Source organism: Hyperolius riggenbachi, chromosome 4 (assembly GCF_040937935.1).
Source record: "Hyperolius riggenbachi isolate aHypRig1 chromosome 4, aHypRig1.pri, whole genome shotgun sequence".
In the NCBI taxonomy this organism is placed as follows: domain Eukaryota; kingdom Metazoa; phylum Chordata; class Amphibia; order Anura; family Hyperoliidae; genus Hyperolius; species Hyperolius riggenbachi.
The window spans coordinates 298,688,150-298,715,296 of record NC_090649.1 but is presented as its reverse complement, the minus strand read 5'-3'; the positions used below and the strand labels follow the sequence as shown (position 1 = coordinate 298,715,296).

General features: G+C 42.8%; 1 protein-coding gene across 12 annotated transcripts in view; it reads right to left on the bottom strand.

Annotated features, from left to right (window-relative positions):
• The window catches only part of LAMA2 (laminin subunit alpha 2), a 1,150,433-nt gene that overhangs the window by 127,148 nt on the left and 996,138 nt on the right, over positions 1-27,147 (bottom strand). For all 12 annotated transcript variants that reach the window (XM_068231524.1, XM_068231529.1, XM_068231525.1 and 9 more), the window contains 3 exons: positions 24,905-25,048; positions 22,665-22,798; positions 5,012-5,171 (listed from right to left, as the gene is read on the bottom strand). In XM_068231524.1, coding sequence (XP_068087625.1) covers positions 5,012-5,171; positions 22,665-22,798; positions 24,905-25,048 — 438 coding nt within the window. The remainder of the gene's footprint in view (positions 1-5,011; positions 5,172-22,664; positions 22,799-24,904; positions 25,049-27,147) is intronic.

Below are 27,147 nucleotides of genomic sequence, written 5' to 3'. Positions count from 1 at the left end.
TTTAGCTTGTCTCTTGCTTATGGTATATGTTGGTTCATCGCCAATATATACATATGCTAGTCAGCGTTTGTTATTTTCTTTGTATTCGTGCTACGGTGATATTTCAGTGCCGCTGATATATACGTACTTTAACTGTTGATATCCTGTGTTTCACTAATCAGTTCGCAGCTTCTTGAGCTACATCATATATGGTGGAACTCGCCATATATATGTACTCCAGTTATTCAGTCGTTTGTAGTTTCATTGATAGCTGTAAATTGTAATTTACTAGGAAATCTCTGCTATTGCCTGACGATTCTGTCTTCCTAGTCCTGCCCTTGCGAGGTGGCCATTGCTGTGGTTGCTATTGGCTACCTCACTTCAGTCTGTCTAGTATCTGTCTGAATGTTTGCTATCATAAGAGAAGCGCAACATCGCACTGCGCTGTCATTGCATCTTATCAGAAGCCCAGAGCTGCAGTTGCTCTGGGCAGCCTGTGTAGCCCTTTCCATTATCCAGCTCTTAGCCTTGTTATGCTGGGTTGTCAGAAATTATGACCCCCCAGCATTACACGAGTTCTGTGATTGTGCTAAAGTTACAGAGTTGTGGTAATGCAGTATTTCTACAGAAATCCGAGTTCGGATTTCTGATTTCAGAGTTGTGGGTTTTTTTTGTAATTTTTTGCATTCTCTGATTGGCCAAATACTTCCAAGTTGCTTCTGCATTCTCTGATTGGTCCATTGATATTGTGTTCTGCGAATGGGCTAAAATTACCAAAACGCAGTAATGCAGTTTTTCCGCAGAAATCCAATTTCTGAATTCCAATCGGAAATTTGGATTTCCGCTCGGAAATTCGTAAATTTCAATTCTGCAGAATCCAAATGAGCAGCCCTACTGGGCACTCAATGATATAAATATGCAGGCATGGTCTTGATAATGGCCACAAGACTATGACCATTTGTATGTGGACACACAGACTTCCGCAAATGCACACGCCATTGCCATCAGAGGTATGGTAACACCTTATGATTTCTCAATATCTCTTCTTTGCTCTCATCATCCTCAAATTTTACATACAGTAAGGTCTATTGCTTTATTGTAAAATTATAAACATCTTTTGTAACAACCATTTTAGCTTTCAGTTCAGAGGTCTAAGCTCTGAACAGTGAGGACCTCTGCCCTACTCATTCTTGTCCAATGTGTCGGCAGCCTCTTACATGCAAAGTGTCCCCTTATGTAGTGTCAATGCAAGAAGTTTTCAATCAGGATGATACCATTTATTGGCTAACTTAGAGATGGATAAACAGTGAGCTTTTGACTTATAAAAAGCCTTCGTCGGACTGGTTCCTGACCAAAACTGAACAACACAGTTTATATACACTGACATACAGAGGAGAAACATTCTTTAGCAAACATAAATGTAATTAGGTACCTTGACTGTTACTGAGGAGGCTTTCCCAGGCATCCTGGCTAAATTGATAAGATCAATAGAATCCTCAACATGACATAAAGCAGACTCTGGTGATGGGGAGATATCGTAAATTCCGAGTTCAAATGGTAACTGGCCTGGTTACATGCACCATTAGTTCTAAGCTTAAGAGAATTGTGGCATTTAAAGCCAGCACATGTAAGCAAATAAAATGAATAGTGACAGTGAATACCCTCTTACACAGCATATGGCACAAAAATGAATGAAAAGATAGAAAAATTAAAATTAAAAGAATTGTGGCATTTAAAACCCATCGTACCAGCACAAGAAGTTAGAGTTCTTGTTTAAACCATCTTCTACAGTTTTGAACCAATGTATAAACTTTGTTTCTTGTGTTAGTCTCATTTTTCCCGATTTGAAGCCACTCGTTAATACAGTGATGAGAAAATCACTTAAGCTTTGTCCAGGTAAACAAAAGTGTGTTGGTATTGGGAGATCAGTATATTTTGTAATATCCTTTTTCCTGCTGTTAATAGTGGATCTGTGGTGTGTCATGCGATCACGCAGTGGTTGACTTGTTTCTCCCACATAAATTCCTTTGGGGCATTTTGCACACATGATCAGGTATACCACATTAGATGAGTCGCAGGAAAAGGTGCCTTGTACTTTGTATTCCTGTTGTGTTCCTGGTATTAGTATCCTGTCAGTGGAATGGATGTGTTTACAGGTCCCACACTTTTTCCCTCAGCAGGGAAATGTTCCATTCTGTTCTTGCCTATTTAAGGAACTCCTCACTATCATCTGCTTAAGATTGGGTGGCTGTCGGAACGCTAGGAGGGGAGGTTCAGGGAATATCTTTTTCAGTCTCTGATCCTTGTGTCGAACAGGATGAAGTTCTTTTGCAATCTTTCTTAAGATTTCCAGGCGTGGGTTGTAGGTGACTACCAGTGGGACACGGCTCTCCTCCTGGTTCTGCTTGTACTCCAGGAGCTGAGTCCTAGGGATGTTGTTAGCTTTCTTGATTTGGGTCTCAGCCATTAGAGGATTGTATCCCTGTTTTATGAAATTCTTCTTCAGGTAACCCAGGTGTTTGTCTTTGTCATCCCTGTCAGAACAGATCCGATTGCATCTTATTGCCTGGCTGTAAATTATGGAATTCTTTATATGTTTGGGGTGGAAACTGTCATACCTGAGGTATGTGGGACGATCCGTCGGTTTGCGGTACATGGACGTTTGTAAGCTGTTCTCTCTGATGTATATGGTGGTGTCAAGAAAGTTAATCTCCCTGTGAGAGTAGCTCAGTTTCAGTTTGATTGTGGGATGGAAGGCATTGAAGTTCCTGTGAAATTGGACAAGATCCTCCTCACTTGCAGACCAGATGATCAAGATGTCGTCGCTAAAACGGAAGTAGGCCATGGGTTTAATATGACAAGTATCCAGGTATTCTTCTTCAATCTTTGCCATGAAGAGATTTGCGTACTGCGGTGCAAACCATGAGCCCATTGCCACTCCCATTTGCTGTAAATAGAGGTCCTCCCCAAAAGTGAAATAATTGTGGGTGAGAACGAATCTCATCAGTCCAGCAATTGAATTTATAGGTGTGCCCAAACCTTGAAGATATTTGCGACAGGCCGCAATACCATCATTGTGGGGAATGTTGGTGTACAGAGACTCTACATCCATAGTGGCAAGAATGGTGCCTCCAGGCACTGGGCCAATGGCTGCCAGTTGGTTCAGGAGGTGTGTAGTATCCTGTATGTAGCTGGGTCTTTTACAGACTAGAGGCTTCAAAATGTTTTCCAACCAGCCTGAGATATTCTCTGTGAGAGTTCCATTTCCTGAGATTATGGGCCTGCCTGGGTTCCCCTCTTTGTGGACTTTGGAAAGCATGTAAAAGCAGGCGGTTCTCGGCTTTTCAGGGATAAGGGTCTGTACATGAAGCCTGGTGTTTATGGGCAATTTCTTTACCATCCTATTGACTGCCATCCTGTACCTTTTTGTTGGGTCCTCCTGTAATTTGGCATAGTGCATGGTGTTAGACAACTGTCTTTGTGCCTCCTGGATATAGTCACTGGTGTTCATGATGACTATGGCGCCCCTTTTATCCGCTGATTTAATAATAATGTCCTTATTCTCCTTAAGGGATGTGAAAGCTTGTTGCTCTTGCAATGTTATGTTATGAGCCAGTGTTTTTTTTTATTCAGAACCCTGTCAGAGATTTGGCGTCTAAATTTGTTGATGTATTTGTCCAGGGTAGGATTTTTTCCAGCTATAGGGGTCCATTCGCGTTTTTTTGTGGATCTGGTGTGTGTTGGAAAGCCTCCTCAGTAACAGTTAAGGCAAATTACATTTATGTTTGCTAAAGAATGTTTCTCCTCTGTATGTCAGTGTATATAAGCTGTGTTTTTCAGTTTTGGTCAGGAACCAGTCCGACGAAGGCTTTTTATAAGTCGAAAGCTCACTGTTTATCCATCTCTAAGTTAGCCAATAAATGGTATCATCCTGATTCAAAACTTCTTGCTTTTACTCATGGCTAACACGGTACAACACTCTACTGCTTCTCTTATGTAGTGTAGTAGGGTACTGAAACACTTATGACTCCTGAGTTGAATTCTCTATAGACTGAGCTCTCTGGGTTTAGGATTGCTATGATTTGGAGGGTGTCTTAATACATATACTAACTTCTCTTCAGTTTGCATATCACAACTGCTAGCAATGTGGCAAGTTTAGACTTTATAATGTATGGTGCTACCTAAATATACCTTATATCTTCCAGCATGTGTTTTAAGCCACATACATATGTATGAATATTGTCAACCGTAGAGATAGGGGTTCCATCCCTCAGGTAATAGTTTGGGGTAGACAACTGTATAGAACTGTTCTATGCTGCTAAAGAGGTGGAGGAGGGTTAACAGAACAGTGCACAAAGCAGTGGCTTCCAGTGGAAGGAGGGAGGGAAATGATCTCAGTTATGATGATTAAGAAGTTCAGATTTCACAGCAATGCATTTGGGATGGCTGTACACATGCTAGATTCTCGACAGAGGTAGAGAGCTTAGTCTAGCATGTGTTTTGTACCTCTACTCTGTTTATTAATGAAAGTTTAATATTCCTGAGCGATATTTTGGGGGATGTTGTGATGGGTTAGCATAAATGTCTTAGGCTTCCCATGCATTATGGGATTTTCATAAAGCCTATACCCCTACTTGTGCTGCCTACACATGAAATGTTTACTGGAGTATTGTGAATATACTCTGTAGAATTTCACCTTACATTACTTTTTTGCTTATCTGGGTATCACATGCAGGAACTATAATTTAAATACCAAAAATTAACATACAATTGTGTGCTTAGCACACTGTAACACTAATGGAAAAGTTCAAAAACCCATAATTACAAAAGTATAAATCAATTTATTACTAAATAATCTATAAAAGACAATGCGGTGTATATCCCCAAGGTGCAACCCCCCATAAAAGTCTTTATGGGGGAATGCACCTTGGGGATATACACCGCATTGTCTTTTATAGATTATTTAGTAATAAATTGATTTATACTTTTGTAATTATGGTTTTTGAACTTTTTTTCATTATAATTTGATTACCTTTACTTTTCCAGTCAAACCTCCAACAAAGAGCAAAGCATTTGCATCGACATCCAATATGGTATAACCAGGCTGTGACGTGCCGCTGTGTAACCCTGACACAACACTGGCTGTGGGTCCTTCAAGAGCTTGCACTGAAACGGTTCCATTTATTCCCGAACTGCAATGAAGAACACAAATCCAAAAAGCGTAAGATAATTAAAGAATTAGGAAAGACTAAATTACACAATATACAAACTCTACCAAAAGAGACACTGAAGCGAAAAAAAAAGTATGATATAATGAATTGGTTGTGTAGTACAGATAATTACTAGAACATTAGTAGCAAATAAATTATTCTCATATTTTTATTTTCAGTTATATAGCTTTTTTTTTATAACACTGGAAAACAAGAAAAACAAAATCGAGAGCCCCCAATAGTGTATTATTGATGATGGTGGATAAATTGTAGCAGCAAATTGAAATATACTCACAAGTGTGGGTTGAAAAGTTCAGGCAACCACTATATCCACATGAGGGGATATAAGACTAGTCCCCACTCAGGTTGAAAAGTCGCTCTCCATAGAAGAAAACAAGGGTGTGCACACCCATCCACCAGGTGGATCACAATAGCGTACAGAAGTAACAGAGGAGCAAACAGGATAAAATATCATACATTTAAAACAAAATAAGATGGGGGTAAGGGTGGACTTACCTCCCCAGGACAAACACAAAGATTCTATATGATCAAAAGTTTTAATTCTTACTCCAAAAATATGCAACACGTTTCACGGTTCTCAAGCCTGCTTCCTCAGGCAAAAATACAACAGGAGTAACTTAGAAGTGTGTGTATAAAGCACAGCGTCACTGTCAGAGGCGCTGTGCTTTATACACACACTTCTAAGTTACTCCTGTTGTATTTTTGCCTGAGGAAGCGGGCTTGAGACCTGTGAAACACGGTGCATATTTTTGTATTAAGAATTAAAACTTTTGATCATATAGAATCATTGTGTTTGTCCTGGGGAGGTAAGTCCACCCTTACCCCCCATCTTATTTTGTTTTAAATGTATGATATTTTATCCTGTTGGCGCCTCTGTTACTTCTGTACGTTTTTATAACACTGCATCATTCTCTAATATTTGGAGTTTACACACTACTCAGCATGCTAAATGATTTTACAGAGCAGGCTAGCAAACGTTGGCCTGTCCTCTGCAGAGAAAAAGAAAATACAATGACTGACACTTGAGATAATAAGCTTTAAAAGCTCTGCGACTTTGAAAGTCATGGAGCTCAATGGCTCTTTTGCATAGATAACAACTGGAGTTTCTTAACTCTTTGTGTAATAGAAACAATATTAGACTTATGTTTCTGCTCCTAATGTTTTATTTATTAGCTGTACTACACATACAAATCATTATATAATAATTTTTTTTCACTTCAGTGTCTCTTTAATGCCCGACTCCAAGCTCATGTTTTGTTAGTTCCGAGTAGGCACACAGTTACATAGCATTAACATATGGTGTGAGGTTTAGAGCAGATGTCTGCTTGTTTCTGACATGGATTTGGAGGTTAAATTCTTGAAGATCGCTCGACGCCAAATGGTATGGATGTGGCGGCAGCCCCAGGACCGCCTAACACAGAACGGCGTGCAGTCCTGGGGGCAGAGTTTGCAGGGAATCGCGCGCATCCCCGCTTGAATGACGGAGCTCCGCTCCACCTTCAGTCTCCCAGCGGCGTTATATGCGTTAATCAGAAGTTGAGGCAGAAACCTCAGGTGGGCAATAATGATAAAAGTGTCATGGGTGAGTGAGAGCACTACTCACAATATCTATCACCCCTGCTGAAATACCTGTAAAAGCACTCAAAACACTGTTGATCTAGAAGCTACAAGAAAAACAAAGTAAAAAATACAACCACTATGCTCTGTAATGCTTTTATCTAAAGGACAAATATGCTAGCAATAGTACACCAAAGTCCTAATCGTCATTACATATACTGTATACAAAGGATCTTCTATCGGGATAATTTGCTGGATTGGTTGAATGTATGAGTGTATGGCTGTCTTTAGAGCAGAGGGGTATATTAGTAAATTACTTTATAAAGCCAGAATCAAGAACAATTCCACAATACTGTTCTGAAGATCAGTCTCTCCAAGCCAGAAAAAAAAGGATGTAAATAAAAGTAAAAAACAAAACAAAAACCTATGATTATTTTATTGGAAACATTTTTCTCCAAAGGTGCACACATCCACTCTTATGTCAATATGGTAAAGTTGCCCATGATTAGCAAGTCTACAGTCTGCGTTCTTATTTCTCTATAAACTAGAGTGTATTATAGAATATCTAGAGCATATTGAAATGTAACGATTGGTGTCAGCAACACAGATTATTTCTGATTATTGGTGATCTGCAGTATCACCAATAATACAGATGCTATACCTGATTATGTGTGATCTGCAGAATCACCAATAATACTAGTATAGCTAGACACAGGACACCCAATGTGATATAGTGTTTGGTGCAACAGTAACCAGAGAAGTTATCTCCCGTGGGGCGAGAGATATAGACACTACTGCAGCCAGGGAGTCCCTGAGGAGCAGGGAACCAGACTGCACTGTAGCCAGTGGACCCCTGAGGAGCAGGGTCCCACTGACTGGGCTGCAAAGAGGACAGTTGGTGGAATGAGTGATTATGATGGAACTGCAGCCGAGGATTCCCTGGGGAACAGGGAATCGGATGGTATTGCAGCCAGTGGACAACTGAGGACCAGGAACCACTGACAGGACTGCCGGAGTTATAACTGGTTGAATTAGAGATATGATTAGACTGCAGCCAGTGACTTCCCGAGGAGTATGGAATCAGACTGTACTGCAGCCAAGGATTCCCTGAGGGCAGGGAATCAGACTGTACTGCAGCCAGTGGACTCCTTAGTGATAGAGACCACTGGCTGAGCTGCAAGAGGGTCTCCTGAGGAGCAGGTGACCCTAAACCTGTGCTTGCAGCTGGTGAACACCTGAAGAGCAAGTGTCACAGATAGTGCAGTAAGGCTGACCACCCAAGGGTTGAGTGACAGCCAGAATGGTCAGACAAGCAGAGTCGGCAACACACGGACAGAAAGAGTACAGAGACGGAAGACTGATTCGGTATCCGGGTACAGGCAATGTCGGCAACAGGTAATCAGATAGGCGGAGGTACCGAATCAGTGAGCAGGAGAGTGGTCAGGAAAGCCAGAGATCATAACAGGTAACAGAATATAACTAACAGTCCTAGTCTTAGGTGTGAGGTCCTTGGTCTCAACACCTGGGAACTAGTCTTAACAGATAAACAGTAGCAATGTAGCAATCTCCTAGTCTTAGGTGTGAGGTCCTTAGTCTCAACACCTGGGAACTAGTCTTAACAGATAAACAGTAGCAATGTAGCAATCTCCTAGTCTTAGGTGTGAGGTCCTTGGTCTCAACACCTGGGGACTAGTCTAATAGATAATAATACTTTAAAGGTAACACTGGAATCTGACTAAGTGTGAATTCCCAGCTCCGGCTGGTTCTAACACACTGTAAGATCTGACTGGGGTCTGAGTGCTAACACGTAAGTTTTAGCAACAGCAGACAACTTGCAACTGACAGGCAAGTCCTATATATACCTAGAGCGCTCCGCAGCGCCGCCCCAGTCACTCAGCCAATCCGGAACCTAGCTGGAGTCAGCTGATCGCCATGATCAGCTGACTCCCCTTCTGCTAGCATAAAGGCCCTGCCGCCTGGCGCACGCGCGCGTAGCTCTCAACCTGTGTGCACTAGAAGGACCAGGCGAACTAGCAGCATGTTGCTGCGGGGCAGAAGCCGCTGGCTTGGATGCGGAGATAGCCGCCATGCCGCTTGCCCGCGCGGCGGCATCTACGCTATTCATTACATGAAATGATGAAGACACTATTTAAACTTTTGTAGCTATAAGGATTCATGTAAATGTAAAGGATGCATAATAACATACCATTAAATAGACGTCAGAGAAAAACAAAGTATGCACTTGTGGTTGGAGTGATGAAATGCATAAGAAATAAACCTATTAGATGTCTTAATATGAAAGTCAGCTTTCTGTGAATTTACCCTAATGGCAATGCCTTCTTCATATACCAGGATGATTATAGCAATAATCAATTTTCCCCATGACTATGACGACTCAGATGAAAGATGAAGGGGAGGTTATTTACAGACATATTCCGTGCACATCAAAATTTGATCCCAAGGTTGCATATAAATTAAAAAAAATCACAATCATTACACAGTGTCTGCTGCTAGAGTAAATGAACCTACTTCAAACATCTATCTAACACATTTTCTGAACTGGCATTTTGACATATTATTTTATGTTAGATAGATAGTATCCAGTTCAGATAAAGAACAACAGGACCACTACAGTATTTATAGAGGGTAAAAACCAAATAAACGAAAAGACCCCCATGTGTAAATGCAACCCTGGATTGACTAAATCACAGGATTAATATGGTAATGCACCCAATTATAACGTGTCAAAAGATAAACAATCCTGTGACATCAATCAATAATGCAATAAGTGTGCAATTGGAATGAAAAAGTGAAGTGCCTGAGCGAGTTCCTAATTGACAATAACAGCACAAATAGTGATATCAAAAATGCAAAATAGACTTCTAAATATATACAAGAAAACAGCTGTAAACGAAAGATTAAAAAGAGGAGAAGAGTGACAGTAGCAAGTAGAAAAGATTAGAGTAAGGGATTACCCAGAGGATAGATGAATGGATTAAAGAGACTCTGTAACAAAAAAAGTTCCCCTGGGAGGTACTCTCCTCAGTAGGGGGAAGCCTCTGGATCCTATTGAGGCTTCCCCCGTCCTCCTGTGTCCCACGGCGGTCTCACTGCAGCACACGGAACGCACAGCCGACAATTTGTCAGGCTGTGCAATATTTACCTCTTCTGGCTCCAGCAGGAGCGCTGTTGTGGCTCTCCGCTCGGAAATAGGCAGACATAGCCGATCTCTGTTGGGTCCGCTCTACTACGCAGGAGCAGGAGACTTGCACCAGCGCAGTAGAGTGGACCGAGAGAGATTGGCTATTTCCTCCTATCTCCAAGGGAAGGGGAGAGCCAATACTGCGCCTGCGCTGGAGCCGGGAAGGTAAATATTTACATCCCCACCATTCGGGGAGCTTTATTGCTGCCGCCGTGGGACACAGGAGGACGGGGGAAGCCTCGATAGGATCCGGAGGCTTCCCCCTCCCGAGGTGAGTACCCCCCAGGGGAACTTTTCTTTTTAGTTACAGATTTTCTTTAAGCCATCCACCTGGAAACCTCCCCAACAGTGATGAGCAAAAGTGCCTGTATTCATTTCGCATTAATTTTCGTGAGAATAATGTAAAATTGTAATTTCAAGTGAAAATGCCACCGAAATTCTTTTTGTAATAAGTTTGTGATTTTACGCAAATGTTCATGCTAAAATAAATTATTTTCATGCTTTTTGCAAATTTTCGGGGTAAGCAACAATTTTTTGTGTTTTTTCAAGACTTTTTGCATTGGGAAGAAAAATGTGTTTTCTTGACCATAATGCAAAAATACAATGTATTTTCACAAATATATTCTTGAAATCGAAAATAACATTTTAAATGCGAAAATGACTTTGGCGAACATTCACAAGCAACACTGATTGCAGGTATGCCCACTTCTTATTTTTGTAAACATTTTATTATATATTTTCATGGGACAACGCTGAGTATATGACACTTTAATACAATGTAAGGTAGTATGTGAACAGTGTGTACCTAGCCAAGTCATAAGACAAAATATTTTACTTTGTGGTCTTCTATCCTGGACCCACTGATCTGAGCTTAGATTCTGTTGACTTTGTTCTTTGTGTATCTCTACAGGTTATAAATCCATAGCTATAGTGGTGAAGCACCATCAGCCCTGATTATGCACTCTATATTCTACTACTATACTATTAAAGGGATACTGTAGGGGGGTTGGGGGAAAATGAGTTGAAGTTACCCGGGGCTTCTAATGGTCCCCGCAGACATTCTGTGCCCACGCAGCCACTCACCGATGCTCCGGCCCCGTCTCCGGTTCACTTCTGGAATTTCAGACTTTAAAGTCTGTAAACCCCTGCGCCTGCGTTGCCGTGTCCTCACTTCCCCTGATGTCACCAGGAGCGCACGGCGCAGACACAGACCATACTGGGCCAACTCAGTACGCTCCTGGTGACATCAGCGGGAGCGAGGACACGGCAATTCAGGCGCAGTGGTTTTCTGACTTTAAAGTCTGAAATTCCAGAAGTGAACCAGAGGCGGGGCCGGAGCATCGGTGAGTGGCTGCGCGGGCACGGGATGTCTGCGGGGGACCATTAGAAGCCCTGGGTATGTTCAACTCATTTTCCCCTGACCCCCCTACAGTGTCTCTTTAAGCACAACTTGTTTTGTGACAGTGCTCCTTGGAGCATCCTATTTCACATTGGGTTCAGAACAACAGAAACATACACAATGCAAAACACACCTTTTTATTTTATGAAACACTCTGAGAAAACTAACTGATTGGTAGAAGCATAGATGCTTGGCAGCTACAAAATCACTACTAGAGAGATGTCCCGAATGGTTGGCATGCAAACTTATTCGCGCGAACAACGCGGGTTTGCGGTGGCATCCGAACACGAACTTTAAGGCGGTTCGACCCGCCCCCTATACTACATCATTGGGCTAAACTTTGATCCTCTACATCACAGTCAGCAGACACATGGCAACCAGGCTGCACTCCCTCCTGGAGCCCCCTCCTTATATATGGCAGCAGCTTTGGCCATTTTCTCATTCTGTGTGCTGCTGTATTAGTGAGAGAAGGGAGAGACATCGGAAAGATAGGGAAAGCGGTAGTTAGGAAGGTCTGTTAGATTGCTCCTTGCTGATATTTGTTGCTGGAAAAGCACCACCAAAACAGCTCTTTTGAGAGCTAATGTTCTTGTGATGTGTTTTTTTTTTGTGTGTGGCCCACTGACACTGCATATACAGTCCTGTCTGTCACAGCTGGCCCTTGCTAATTGCTATACTGTGCCAGGCCCAGCACATTCAGTGCCTAGTGTGATTGCAGCATGCTCTGTTATATACCAGTCAGTGCCTACCTTTCACTGCACGTGTGTGTGTGTGTGTGTGTGTGTGTGTGTGTGTGCGTGCGTGCGTGCGTGCGTGCGTGTGTGTGTGTGTGTGTGTGTGTGTGTGTGACAGCTGCACATTGTATTGTAATACGAGTCACTGTATACCTTTCACTGCACCTGTGTGTGACAGCACGTAGTTTTATATACCAGTCACTGCATACCTGTTCACTGCACCTCTGTGTGACCGCACGCTGTTTTAAATACCAGCCTGTGCATACCTGTTAACTGTACCTGTGTGACAGCTGCACATTGTATTGTAATACCTGTCACTGCATACCTGTTCACTGCACCTCTGTGTGACTGCACACTGTTTTATATACCATGAGACAGTGCATCCATTTTCACTGCACCTGTGTGACTGCACATTGTTATACCAGCAGCCACTGCAACCTATTCACTGCACCTGTGTGACTGCACATTGTATTAGTCAAGTCAGTGCATACCTTTCACTTCATCCCCCAAATAAGGACAAAACAAAAGGCAGAGCCAGAGGAAGGCCACCGGGCAGGTCTGTTCAAGGTCATGCTGCCGTGATTTTGTGCAGCCCTCGACCAAAGTACAGTATTCAGAAGAAGGCACGTGCCATGAACCCCCAATATTGTCAGGACGTAGTTGACTATTTAACACAGAACAGCTCGTCTTCCTTAGCTTCCGCATGGAAGAAACATATGTTCCTCCTCCTGCACTGATTCTGGAACCCCACTTAACACTCCATTGGCAGCCATCACCAAAGTGCCATAGGCGCCGGAAGGATAAAAGTAACTAAAAAGTTTAAAATTGTTTTGGTTGCGGTGGTGAACCAACCAACCATAAACAGACAAAAACTGTCGAATTTCAAAACATATATACAGTTTATTCAATTACTCCCAGTACAAGAGTCACAACGCGTTTCGCAGGCGAGAACCCGCTTCTTCAGGCAATAAGGGTCAGGAGCAATACACAGCGTGTAGTCTGGACGAAGCTTGGCACCTCTGTCTCAGAGGTGCCAAGCTTCGTCCAGACTACACGCTGTGTATTGCTCCTGACCCTTATTGCCTGAAGAAGCGGGTTCTCGCCTGCGAAACGCGTTGCGACTCTTGTACTGGGAGTAATTGAATAAACTGTATATATGTTTTGAAATTCGACAGTTTTTGTCTGTTTATGGTTGGTTGGTCCACCACCGCAACCAAAACAATTTTAAACTTTTTAGTTACTTTTATCCTTCCGGCGCCTCTGTACACCTTTACGTATCCTGAAGTCCACCCTTGGTGGAAGGGTGTTTTACCCTATTATTTCCTTCTATCTACGGAGAGCGACGTTTTAATCCTGAGTGGGGACAGGCTTGTTCTCCCCACCTGCCTTAACAGTGGTTGCTTTGGAGGCAACCCTGGTTTGTGAGTATATTACTTACATTTCATAATACATCCCACCCTCTATTAATACTTACTACACTATATTGGGCTCTCGGTCTTCTATCTTTTATCACCAAAGTGCCATCATCCCAGGGCTCAGTGGTGTGGAAATTTTTGTGTGCGTCTGCCTCAGATGAGAGCAATGCCATCTGTACCCTCTTCCACCGAAAATTAAGCCGTGGAAAGACCAAGACCCGTGTGGGGACAACTATCTTACGGAGGCACATGATAAAAAAGCACAAACTGCAATGGGATGACCACCTGAGGAAAAGCAGCACACAAAAGTAAAGCCACACACCACAGTGAAAGATACCAGGCCGCAATTATTTCTCAAAAAAGGCGATACCCAAACTGTACCGTGATGTTGAAAGGCAAGTGGTGTCATCTCTGGCACACAGCGTTGGGTCGAAGGTCCATCTGACCACGGATGCCTGGTCTACAAAGCAGGGTGAGGCCTGCCCGAAGACTAAGTCAGTCCCCACACTCAGCATCTCTGCCTGCACGCCGTGTGACTGCCTGTCCCAAGACTAAGTCAGTCCCCACACAGCATCTCTGCCTGCAGGCCGCTTGACTGCCTTCTCCGCCACCACCAGCAGGGTCCAGGACTCCACTCCAGGTGGATTCCTGAATTTTCAAGGCCGATGCTAGCAGCGGCCGCTATAATATTTTTTCTGGTGCGTGTCCATGCCTGCCTAATTTTTCTGGCTGCACTGCGGCTGCATCAACAAAACAAAAGGCATGTACATGTGTCAATTCCCCTTCGTGATTGTTAGCTTGCCACGGTGAAGGAGTTTGCATATCATTAAAAATGAAGCAATGACCGGCTATGTGAGTGTGTTGGGGGGCACACCTGACCAAGGAACATAAGGTCGTTGCTTCATTGAGAACAGACCAAATTCTATCGGCTGGGGACCCAGTCACTGTTCTGTCATTGAGCTACCTCAGCCCGACCAAATGGGCTGGAAAGCCGCCATCACCTGCACTCTCACCAACGTGCGCACCAGCACGGCCATCTGTTTGTGGTGCGTTACACAGTGAGTTTGGTCTGTCAGTGTGAAGCAGTACACTACTTACACTACCTGGTCCATGTATACATACACACAAGATGTTTTCAAGCACTTTAGGCCTCCAATTTAGGAATACAATGTTATTTCTGCCCTTTAGGGATTATAACCCTGCTCTGCGTCAAATCCAGAATTTTCCCTGGAACTTTTGGCATGTATCTCTCTCCGCCATGCCCCCCACCAGATGTTAGACCCCTTGAAACATCTTTTCCATCACTTTTGTGGGCAGAAGTAGTGTTTTTAGTTTTTCAAGTTCACCTGCCCATTGAAGTCTATTGCGGTTCGCGATGTACGCTTTTTCGCGTACGTGGTCTGCGAACAAAAATACACGGTTTTGCGACATCTCGAATCACTACAAAAAATCCTCACAACTGTGATGTTGTAAACTCTTATCTGTGGGAGCCTCCATTTTCTGTATGGCTTCCATTTTGTGTAGTTCACATGGAGAAAGGGCATACTCTCCCTCTCCAACGCAAAGGGGTAAGCGTTTGCATACCCTCTGAAGTATACACATAATGACATGTAAATATCGCACCCAGTCAGCAGGTGACATTCTATAGCACACTTGTCTGGAAAAATCTAGCCTGTAGGCATTGTTAAGGTAAGGACTATGCAAACACCATATTGTCACATGTAACATCTTGCCTGTTTGGGTGTCTCGCAGACTACAGAAAGAGGATGGCAGGAAACTCTTCCAGTTTTGCATAATCTAGCTTCTAAAGTTGGATCTATTGGTAGATGGGGTAAATGTCAGTGGAATATAAATTAAAATCATTTTTCCAAAATATGCTTGCATACCCTTAACCTCTTGCCGACTGCCCCCAGCCGATAGGCGGCGGCAAAGACTGGGCATAAACGACCGCAATACGCCCATCGGTGGAGGCGGCGGCAGGCGTGGTTATGCAGCGATCGCGTCATTCGTGACGCGATCAGCCGCCGGCGACTGGCTCCGCCCCCCTCGCGCTGTAACCCGCCGGCCGTTCGGAAGCGTTGGCGGGTTACTAGCACCCGGATTGCCGCATGTACTTAGTATAATAGGCTTTGTAATGTATACAAAGCCTATTATACTGGCTGCCTCCTGCCTTGGTGGTCCCAGTGTCCGAGGGACCACCAGGGCAGGCTGCAGCCACCCTAGTCTGCACCAAGCACACTGATCCCCCCCCTCCCTCTGATCGCCCACAGCACCCCTCAGACCCCCCCCCTGGCCACCCCCCAGACCCCTGGTTGCACCCAATCACACCCCTAATCACCCATCAATCACTCCCTGTCACTATCTGTCAACACTATTTTTTTTAACCCTAAACTGCCCCCTGCTCCCTCCTGATAACCCCCCACCCCTCAGATTCTCCCCAGACCCCCCCCCCCCTGTGTACTGTATGCATCTATCCCCCCTGATCACCTGCCAATCACCTGCCAATCATCTGTCAATCACCTGTCAATCACCCATCAATCACCCTGCCCCTTGCGGGCAATCTGATCACCCACCCACACCAATAGATCGCCCGCAGATCCGACATCAGATCACCTCCCAAGTGCAGTGTTTACATCTGTTCTCTACCTTAAACACCCACTAATTACCCATCAATCACCCATTAATCACCCCCTATCACCACCTGTCACTGTTACCCATCAGATCAGACCCTAATCTGCCCCTTGTGGGCACCCAATCACCCGCCCACACGCTCAGATTTCCCTCAGACCCCCCCTTATCAATTCGCCAGTGCAATGTTTACATCTGTTCTTCCCTGTAATAGCCCACTGATCACCTGTCAATCACCTGTCAATCACCCATCAATCACCCCCTGTCACTGCCACCCATCAATCCCCCCCTGTCACTGCCACCCATTAATCAGCCCCTAACCTGCCCCTTGCGGGCAATCTGATCACCCACCCACATCAATAGATCGCCCGCAGATCCGACGTCAGATCACCTTCCAAGTGCAGTGTTTACATCTGTTCTCTACTCTAAACACCCACTAATTACATTTAAAACCTCGGGAGCAGCTATGCAAAACAAATGTGTAACTTACATTTGGTAGAGCAGCATGGCGCAAGTGTCTAGTATAATATACTTTGCATGCAAACCATATTGGAAGCTAAAGCACCTCCTAGTTTAATAAATGTTAGCACTTGTCTTGGATGCAGGGCATGCATTTTTCAGTCTGGCAGAGGCGGTGTATGCCTGTGCGATTAACCATTCAATTGCAACATGTGTTTAGGGATGTGCAGACTTCCCCCCCCACCTTTCCTTAACCCTCTAATTACCCATCAATCACCCCCTATCACCACCTGTCACTGTTACCCATCAGATCAGACCCTAATCTGCCCCTTGCGGGCACCCAATCACCCGCCTACACACTCAGATTGCCCTCAGACCCCCCCTTATCAATTCGCCTGTGCAATATTTACATCTGTTCTTCCCTGTAATAACCCACTGATCACCTGTCAATCACCCATCAATCACCCCCTGTCACTGCCACCCATCAATCACCCCCTGTCACTGCCACCCATCAATCAGCCCCTAACCTGCCCCTTGCGGGCAATCTGATCACCCACCCACACCAATAGATCGCCCGCAGATCTGACGTCAGATCACTTCCCAAGTGCAGTGTTTACATCTGTTCTCTACCCTAAACACCCACTAATTACCCATCAATAACCCCCTATCACCACCCGTCACTGTTACCCATCAGATTAGACCCTAATCTGCCCCTTGCGGGCACCCAATCACCCGCCCCACACGCTCAGATTGCCCTCAGACCCCCCCTTATCAATTCGCCAGTGCAATATTTACATCTGTTGTTCCCTGTAATAACCCACTGATCACCTGTCAATCACCTATCATCACCCATCAATCAACCCCTGTCATTGCCACCCATCAATCACCCCCTGTCACTGTCACCCATCAATCAGCCCCTAACCTGCCCCTTGCGGGCAATCTGATCACCCACCCACACCATCAGATTGCCCCAGACCTACCCTCAGATCACCTCCAAAGTGCATTCGTTTACATCTGTTCTGCCATCTAATCACCCACTGATAACCCATCAATCAGCCCCTGTCACTGATACCCATCATATTCGACCCTAATCTGCCCCTAGGGCACCCAATCACCCGCCCACACCCTCAGAATGCCCTCAGATCCCAGCCCTGATCACCTCGCCAGTGCATTGCTTGTATCTATTTACCCCCTCTAATCACACCTTGAGACACCCATCAATCACCTCCTGTCACCACCTGTCACCCCCTAGCACACCTACCCATCAGATCAGGCCCTAATTTGCCCCATGTGGGCTCTTGATCACTCGGCCAAACTCTCAGACCCCATTCCGATCACCTCCCCAGTGCATTGATTGCATCTATTTTCCCCTCTAACCACCCCCTGAGACACCCATCAATCACCTCCTGTCACCCCCCTAGCACTCCTATCCATCAGATCAGGCCCAATACCACCTGTCATCTAAGAGGCCACCCTGCTTATGACCGGTTCCACAAAATTTGCCCCCTCATAGACCACCTGTCATCAAAATTTGCAGATGCTTATACCCTTGAACAGTCATTTTGAGAAATTTGGTTTCCAGACTACTCACGGTTTTGGGCCCGTAAAATGCCAGGGCAGTATAGGAACCCCACAAGGGACCCCATTTTAGAAAAAATACACCCCAAGGTATTCTGTTAGGTGTATGACGAGTTCAGAGAAGATTTTATTTTTTGTCAACAGTTAGCGGAAATGGATTTTTATTGTTTTTTTCACAAAGTGTCATTTTTCACTAACTTGTGACAAAAAATACAATTTTCTATGAACTCACCATATACCTAACGAAATACCTTAGGGTGTCTTCTTTCTAAAATGGGGTCACTTGTGGGGTTCCTATACTGCCCTGGCATTTTAGGGGCCCTAAACCGTGAGGAGTAGTCTAGAACAAAAATGCCTCAAAATGACCTGTGAATAGGATGTTGGGCCCCTTAGCGCACCTAGGCTGCAAAAAAGTGTCACACATGTGGTATCGCCATACTCAGAAGAAGTAGTATAATGTGTTTTGTGGTGTATTTTTACACATACCCATGCTGGGTGGGAGAAATCTCTCTGTAAATGGACAATTGTGTTTACAAAAAAATCAAATAATGTGTCATTTACAGAGATATTTCTCCCACCCAGCATGGTTATATGTAAAAATACACCACAAAACCCATTATACTACTTCTCCTGAGTATGGCGAATCCACATGTGTGACACTTTTTTGCACCCTAACTGCGCTAAGGGGACCAAAGTCCAATGAGTACCTTTAGGATTTCAAGGGTCATTTTGCGGCATTTGGTTTCCAGACTACTCCTCACGGTTTAGGGCCCCTAAAATGCCAGGGCAGTATAGGAACCCCACAAGTGACCCCATTTTAGAAAGAAGACACCCCAAGGTATTCTGTTAGGTGTATGATGAGTTTATAGAAGATTTTATTTTTTGTCACAAGTTAGCGGAAATTGATTTGTATTGTTTTTAGTTTTCACAAACTGTCATTTTCCGCTAACTTGTGACAAAAAAAAATCTTCTATGAACTCACCATACTCCTAACAGAATACCTTGGGGTGTCTTCTTTCTAAAATGGGGTCACTTGTAGGGTTCCTATACTGCCCTGGCATTTTAGGGGCCCTAAACCGTGAGGAGTAGTCTAGAATCCAAATGCCTCAAAATGACCTGTGAATAGGACGTTAGGCCTCTTAGCGCACCTAGGTTGCAAAAAAGTGTCACACATGTGGTATCGCCATACTCAGAAGAAGTAGTATAATGTGTTTTGGGGTGTATTTTTATACATACCCAAGCTGGGTGGGAGAAATCTCTCTGTAAATGGACAATTGTGTGTGAAAAAAATCACACAATTGTCATTTACAGAGATATTTCTCCCACCCAGCATCTGTATGTGTAAAAATACACCACAAAACACATTATACTACTTCTCCTGAGTACGGCGGTACCACATGTGTGGCATTTTTTTGCACCCTAAGTGCGCTAAGGGGCCCGAAGTCCAATGAGAACCTTTAGGATTTCACAGGTCATTTTGCAACATTTGGTTTCAAGACTACTCCTCACGGTTTAGGGCCCCTAAAGTGCCAGGGCAGTAAAGGAACCCCACAAATGACCCCATTTTAGAAAGAAGACACCCCAAGGTATTCCGTTAGGAGTATAGTGAGTTCATAGAAGATTTTATTTTTTGTCACAAGTTAGCGGAAAATGACACTTTGTGAAAAAACACAATTCAAATCAATTTCCGCTAACTTGTGACAAAAAAAAAAAAATCTTCTATGAACTCACCATACTCCTAACGGATTACCTTGGGGTGTCTTCTTTCTAAAATGGGGTCATTTGTGGGGTTCCTATACTGCCCTGGCACCCTAAACCGTGAGGAGTAGTCTTGAAACCAAATGTCGCAAAATGACCTGTGAAATCCTAAAGGTACTCATTGGACTTTGGGCCCCTTAGCGCAGTTAGGGTGCAAAAAAGTGCCACACATGTGGTATTGCCGTACTCAGGATAAGTGGTATAATGTGTTTTGGGGTGTATTTTTACACATACCCATGCTGAGTGGGAGAAATATCTCTGTAAATAGACAATTGTGTGTAAAGAAAATAAAAAAATGTCATTTACGGAGATATTTCTCCCACCCAGCATGGGTATGTGTAAAAATACACCCCAAAACACATTATACTACTTCTCCTGAGTACGGCAATACCACATGTGTGGCACTTTTTTGCAGACTAACTGCGCCAAGGGGCCCAAAGTCCAATGAGCATCTTTAGGCTTTACAGGGGTGCTTACAATTAGGCACCCCCCAAAATGCCAGGACAGTGAACACACCACACAAATGACCCCATTTTGGTAAGTAGACACTTCAAGGTATTCAGAGAGGAGCATAGTGAGTCCGTGGCAGATTTCATTTTTTTTGTCGCAAGTTAGAAGAAATGGAAACCTTTTTTTTTTTTGTCACAAAGTGTCATTTTCCGCTAACTTGTGACAAAAAATAAAATCTTCTATGAACTCACCATGCCTCTAACTGAATACTTTGGGATGTCTTCTTTCCGAAATGGGGTCATTTGGGGGGTATTTATATATCCTGGAATTTTAGCACCTCATGAAACATGACAGGTGGTCAGAAAGTCAGTGATGCTTCAAAATGGAAAAATTCACTTTTGGCACCATAGATTGTAAACGTTATAACTTTTACCCAATCCAATAAATATACACTGAATGTTTTTTTTTTAATCAAAGACATGTAGCAGAATAACTTTCGCGCTCAAATGTATAGGAAATTTTACTTTATTTGAAAAATGTCAGCACAGAAAGTTAAAAAAGTCATTTTTTTGACAAAATTCATGTCTTTTTTGATGAATATAATAAAAACTAAAACATGCAGCAGTAATCAAATAGCACCAAAAGAAAGCTGTATTAGTGACAAGAAAAGGAGGTAAAATTCATTTAGGTGGTAGGTTGTATGACCGAGCAATAAACCGTGAAAGCTGCAGTGGTCTGAATGGAAAGAAAGGCTCTGGTCCTTAAGGGGCGAAAAGACTGTGGTCCTCAAGTGGTTAAAGGGGAACTGAAGAGAGAGGTATATGGAGGCTGCTATGTTTATTTCCTTTTAAGCAATACCAGTTGCCTGGCAGCCCTGCTAATCCTCTGCCTCTAATACTATTAGCCATAGCCCCTGAACAAGCATGCAGCAGATCAAGTGTTTCAGACTTTAAAGTCAGACCTGACAATATAAGCTGCATGCTTGTTTCTGGTGTTATTCAGATACTACTGCAGAGAAATAGACCAGCAGGGCTGCCAGGCAACTGGTATTGATTAAAAGGAAATAAATATGGCAGCCTCCGTATACCTCTTACTTCAGTTCCCCTTTAAGGGATATGCCGAAGCCTAAAAGCCCTGTGCTGAGGCACAGAAAGTGTATTTTCCTGAAGGTAGCGCTGAGCTAGAGAAGTACACTGATCAAATCAGAACCCATGTCCTTCCCCGACAAGTTTGAACCTTTGCGCTGGTAAAGTCCTGCATTATTCCCTATTTTTTATTTTTGATAAGCAAACTGTCTTGTTATGTGTATTTGTACTTTTTACTTTGTTTCTTGTAAATATCATTGTATATATTTCATTCTGCACTGTTTCATTTTTTTGGCGTATTAAATCTTTATTTAGCTAGACTTCTGAGTACTAAGCAGAGCTTTACATCTCCTAGAGAGAGACTGCAGTGTAATTGTATTACAAGTTTAGTGCCTGATTGTATGCTCAGATTGTACATCGCCACCATGTGTGATTGCATTGTATGTGTGGTGTTTTTGTACTTGGCCTAAAGCTCGCAGCTGACCCAAGGTACGAGAACGCCAGTCTGAGTACAAGCAGCTCGACAGCAGAGTAGGAATTGTCAAAGTGTCCAGCAGTACCGTTGTGGCAGCTGCTGGTAGTGGCAGAGTGTTGTTGAGGGGTGACAACTTTATGTTTAGCTTGAATAAGGCTGCTCACCCTCTCAATCTGGTTGAAACCCCCATCAGGAGCTGTCTCTGCAGGCTTGCCAACCCGTGGGGCTAGTTCCTGACAACAAATACAAGAATACTTTAGGTATCTAATTTCTGCTCCCTAAACAGGAGAACTATGATCAGTAAGGATCTCAGTGGTCCAGCCCCATTCCCTTACTTAACACAGTGTCATTTTAGACTAATCAGGATTTTCTATAACCCTAAGTTATGGACCACCTCAGGTAAGTACCCTGTGAATGGCCAACTTGGTAACAATAAATGCTCTGATTGAACAGGACTTAAGAGGTTTAATTTTCTCTTAAGAAATAAAAACAATATGTATTAAAACAACAATATGGCATGCTTTACTCTCAATGACTACCATGATAGGGTTCACATGATGAAATAAATAAATATCAGACTTCTTGTTACTTTTATTTTCTTTTGGTTCCATTTACTGAACCAAACAGTGTATCAAAAAAGTTTACTGCTTCATATTCTAAAGTGACTTCTCAAGTGACAATCTTGTTGTTTTTTTTCCAGTTGATAACACATACCGTGAAGCTTCAACTCTGTACCAGTATTGGTCATTAATGTTGAGATCTGGATATTCAACTCTTCCAACTCCCGATCCGACATCCCATAAAAAGTTGACCTTCCCCTTCCTCATCTCGATGGCCAGGAAGTCAGTCTAAACAGGGCATAAGCATAAAAGATGAATGTTCAGCAGGAGGAATATTCAATGTATCTAAAGAGTCATCTTTATAACAAACATTTTAACCTCTATATATACATTTCCAACACATCTTGTAAATTATACTACATGGTAAAAATGTGTAAACTGCATACTAGACAAGTTGAAATCAAATAATTAACCACTGCACATTAACCAGGTTCTCTGCCTGCATGATGTTATGAGGCACTTGCAGGAAAAGGAAATACAAGCAGGGCAGATGGCCATGGATTAAGATGGAAGCATGGTAATACAGAGGATGTAGAGATGGGTTTTAAGCTGGGCTTTAGGCTTATGCTACCATGTTTACATTATATAGACTATCATTGACATAATGAATACAGTTTTTTCACTTTATGTGATATTAGCAGATGAAACTGACCTAATTCCATAATCTTTAATGGTTATATAATGCAGGTCTAGCAAATTAAAAGAGCACCACATTATATCAGTGCCAATCATCTTGATAGACAGTGCCAATCGTCTTAGACACAGTGCCAATCATCTTGCAAAATGCAGGTGTCAGTAAGCTATTAAAAGATATTATGTCAAACCCTTACACCAGTGATTTACAAAGCGTCCTCACTAACTACAAACAATTCACGTTTTTCAGGGAACCTCACAGGCTTGGATGTTCTAAGAAGCATGATAAGCTATTTTTGTTTCCCTCAGCAACATTCAATGTGGTCTACCTATTTTTCAATTTTTCATTATTTCTCTCACATGGGGCTCCACACCTTGAGCTATACAAGCTAACATGGTCCATGTGGGGGCCTCTGGAAGAGAGGGGTGGCAATGCCTTCCCCACTCCCCCAAAGCATAATCAAAATTCGTACATTATGATCATCACTCATTTCGGGTAGAAATGCACAATGTGTTAGAATTTAAGTATGACATGCTTGAATTCGGAGGCCTCAGTCACTTTACTTAACTAGTTTAGTAAAAGGACTTGCTCTGCAGAGTGTCTCTATAAGGAGAATTTCTCTTGGAAAGAAATAGAGGCATTTCTGGAAGCACCATGTTCAGTAGCACATTGTGCTGTGACTCCCTCCACAAGGCCTTAGAATAGATATCAAGCTCGAGATGTACAGACCTTGGGAGGTAAACATCGAAGTGTTTTCATATTTCCTAAAGGTAAACAATGGCAAGGGAACAGAAAACTAAGTTTTCCTAAGAATAAGGGAACAGGTCATTGGAAAATGGAATTTTCCAGTGCATGCGCAGTAAAGACTGTGCTTGTCATGCTATCACATGTTCTTATCAGCCAGCAGGCGATGGATTATTGATCCAATCCTGCTGGGTGATGTCACATTTAACTCTTTAGTGACTAGTATAAAATAGCCAACATGGGCTCCAGAGCCCACTTCCAGTTTCCACCTTCTAGCTTCAGACTTCACTTATACTTTCATTTTACTTCTAGTCATCTACCTGTATGCTGTATATATGCTAAGTGCAACTAGCATAGATGTACCATAAGAGAAAGCCCAAGTCTATTCGGAAGGCATAGACCAAGAGCATGGAACACATAAGATTCTACAGACTGATCGCTTTGCTGAGGTAAAGAAACATGTAACGAAGATAAGATTGCTGCTGAACACATCTGTATATCTGTTTTCCGAATAAACACCTTAACCTTTGACTACGTCTAAGCAGTTCTATCTCCTGTGCTGCTGCTGTGATGAGTGTCAAGTTATCACACGGTCTGTGATATGGTGCCGAACAAAGGTGTAGTGTTATTGCCCATAGCAACCAACAAATATTTATTACACAATGTACCCACACTAGAGTGTTTGTTCCAGTTGTAGAGTTTTAGAGTTTCCAACTGGCCAATACCACCAGAAATCACCCCTAGAGCTGACTGACAGAACTCCTTTTCAGAATAACAGGAAGCCCATCTGCCACCAGCAACCAATACTTGACTAGAGCAGGTAAGAGTTGGTGCCCAACCGTTTAGACTTGAAGGATGATAATATAATTCACTTTTAAAATTTGTTAAAAAAAAAAAAGAGGCATATCTGTGACACAAAATAGCAAAGAATATTTTGCATATATAAATAAACTTACAAATTTATTGCTTCCAAGATAGAACAACAGATTATCTGGAGTATCAGTTTTCACATTTAGAATAATTGTGTTGTATCGACCTTTCTTTATGTCGGGTTTATAAGTACGGATGCAGTCTCCTCCAGAAGACACAGAGACTTTGATCTGAAAATGTAAAGAAACCATAATACTAGTGAAAATCAATACACACCATTATAAGTTTACCATGCCTTGTTCTAAAAAGAAAAATTATGAAAGATTAAAATAAAAATAAAAAGTTTCCTGCATTCTTGAAAATCTTTATAAATGTATCTTTTAGCATAAAGAATATTCATCAAAGAGTCACTACAAGTATTTAATTCAAAAGATTAGTGGTAAATTGAAGAGCCTCTCTTTTATGCCACTTAAAGTGTACTCTAAAGCTTCCGCAGTGCTTTAAAGTGGCACCCAGCAGAGAGACAATTTTATTAAATGTGCCTCCCTTGCATTTTACTGGAACTCTGGGCTGTATCAAGAGACATCCATGTTGCATTTTTATGAAGTATCTTCAGTTGGTATTAAAAGGAATTCATCTAAGTATAAAATAATAATGGTTTAAATTGTTTATATTTTTATTTTTGCAACTCTTGCAAGCACTTATGATCATAAAAGAAAACGTATTAAATACTTTTAAGGATGCACATTAAAAGGTGTGGATGTCTGTTATTTTTGCAGAGCTAATGCAAACTGACACATCTGTTTTGTATTTTGTCATATTCTTAAAATATTTATCAATCTTTCTGTCACTATGGTAGCAGAGACTGCTACAGCTAGGATGGGATATGCCAAGTTTTACATAATCTCTCTTGCCTGCATATACATCTCTGTGTTATGCCTTATAATATACTGATCATCTTTACACATGTCGAGATCATAGTTATGTTTGCTGTTTGTAAAAACATCATCTGCTACATTTCCTGACTTCTTTAATTCTCAATTTAAAGAGGATCTGTAACGACCCCCCCTCCCCCTTCCCGGGGATTTTTACGTTGAAAGGGGACACCTCTGGATCCTAATGAGGCTTCCCTCATCCTCCTCTCCTTTCAGAATTTAGAGCTGGTGGCCCCTGCGCACAGGTGCAGTAGCGGCTTTCTGATCAGAGTCAGACAGAAGTAGCCAAGCTTGATTGGGTCAGCTCTACTGTACAGGCAACTCGCGCCTGCTCAGTAGAGCAGACCTGATGATCAAGCTCTGCCTGCGCCACAAGTGCTACTGTGCCTGCGCCACAGCCGACATCCTTGCTGACTGTGGTTTTTGTTGAGCCAGCGCTGGATCCCTGAGGCTTAGGAGGATGGGAGAAGCCTAATTAGGATCCAGAGGCTTCCCCCTTCCATGGTAAGTATCCCCCAGGGGATGTTTCATTACAGATCCCCTTTTCCTGAATGTGTACATGGACAGATTTCTTTAAAGTGTGTGTAAATTCATTTTAAATAACTCTCTTATATGAAAATAGAAAATGTAAAACCCTTAAATCAAGTTATGAAAAAAAAATACACATTTATCTATTAACTTTAGAGTATGAAAGAATCAATGTTATTTAAATAAGCACTTTAAGCCATCTCTCAATTGCACTGTTATATCCCTAAAAGAACAGTCCTTTCAATGTTTTGTTTGATTTCAGCCAGAAAAGTGATTCAATTGCTTTGCTTTATCTTCAACAGAGGTACTATAAATAGTGAAGTGAAAAAGAATAAGGCGCACACCTGTAAAGGAGAGTTCATTTTAATGGTTCATTTGCTTAAAATATACTTAGAGCAGAAGGGAAGTTGCAGTTCCTAACACAAATCGAGGCTGTAAATATCACAGACATACATAAATCCCATTCCATTTTATCTCACAACTGGTTCAATATAGTTCTGTTTTTTTTTTTTGTGTAAAAGGGTTCGGAAGGTGGCAGTGGCGTAACAATAGTGGAGGGGACACAGCATGAGGAGAGAGCATTGGCCCCCACATCGGAGGGGAGGGGGGGCCACTCCCCCCCTCCCTCACCTCGGGCTCTCCCCTCAGCGCGATTCCCTCCTGCGTTAATAGGTGGAAGCAGCGGCAGGAGGAACACAGTCATACCTCTGTGTTCCACCTTGGAGGTCTGATCTCTAAGTGCAACACGCTACTTCCTATTTACTTCCTAGAGAAAAAACAATACCAAATGCACTCAGCACATACACTGGGATTGGAATAGAAATTAGGAATTTTCTGATGGTGGGTTCTCTGACACCAGGCTTATG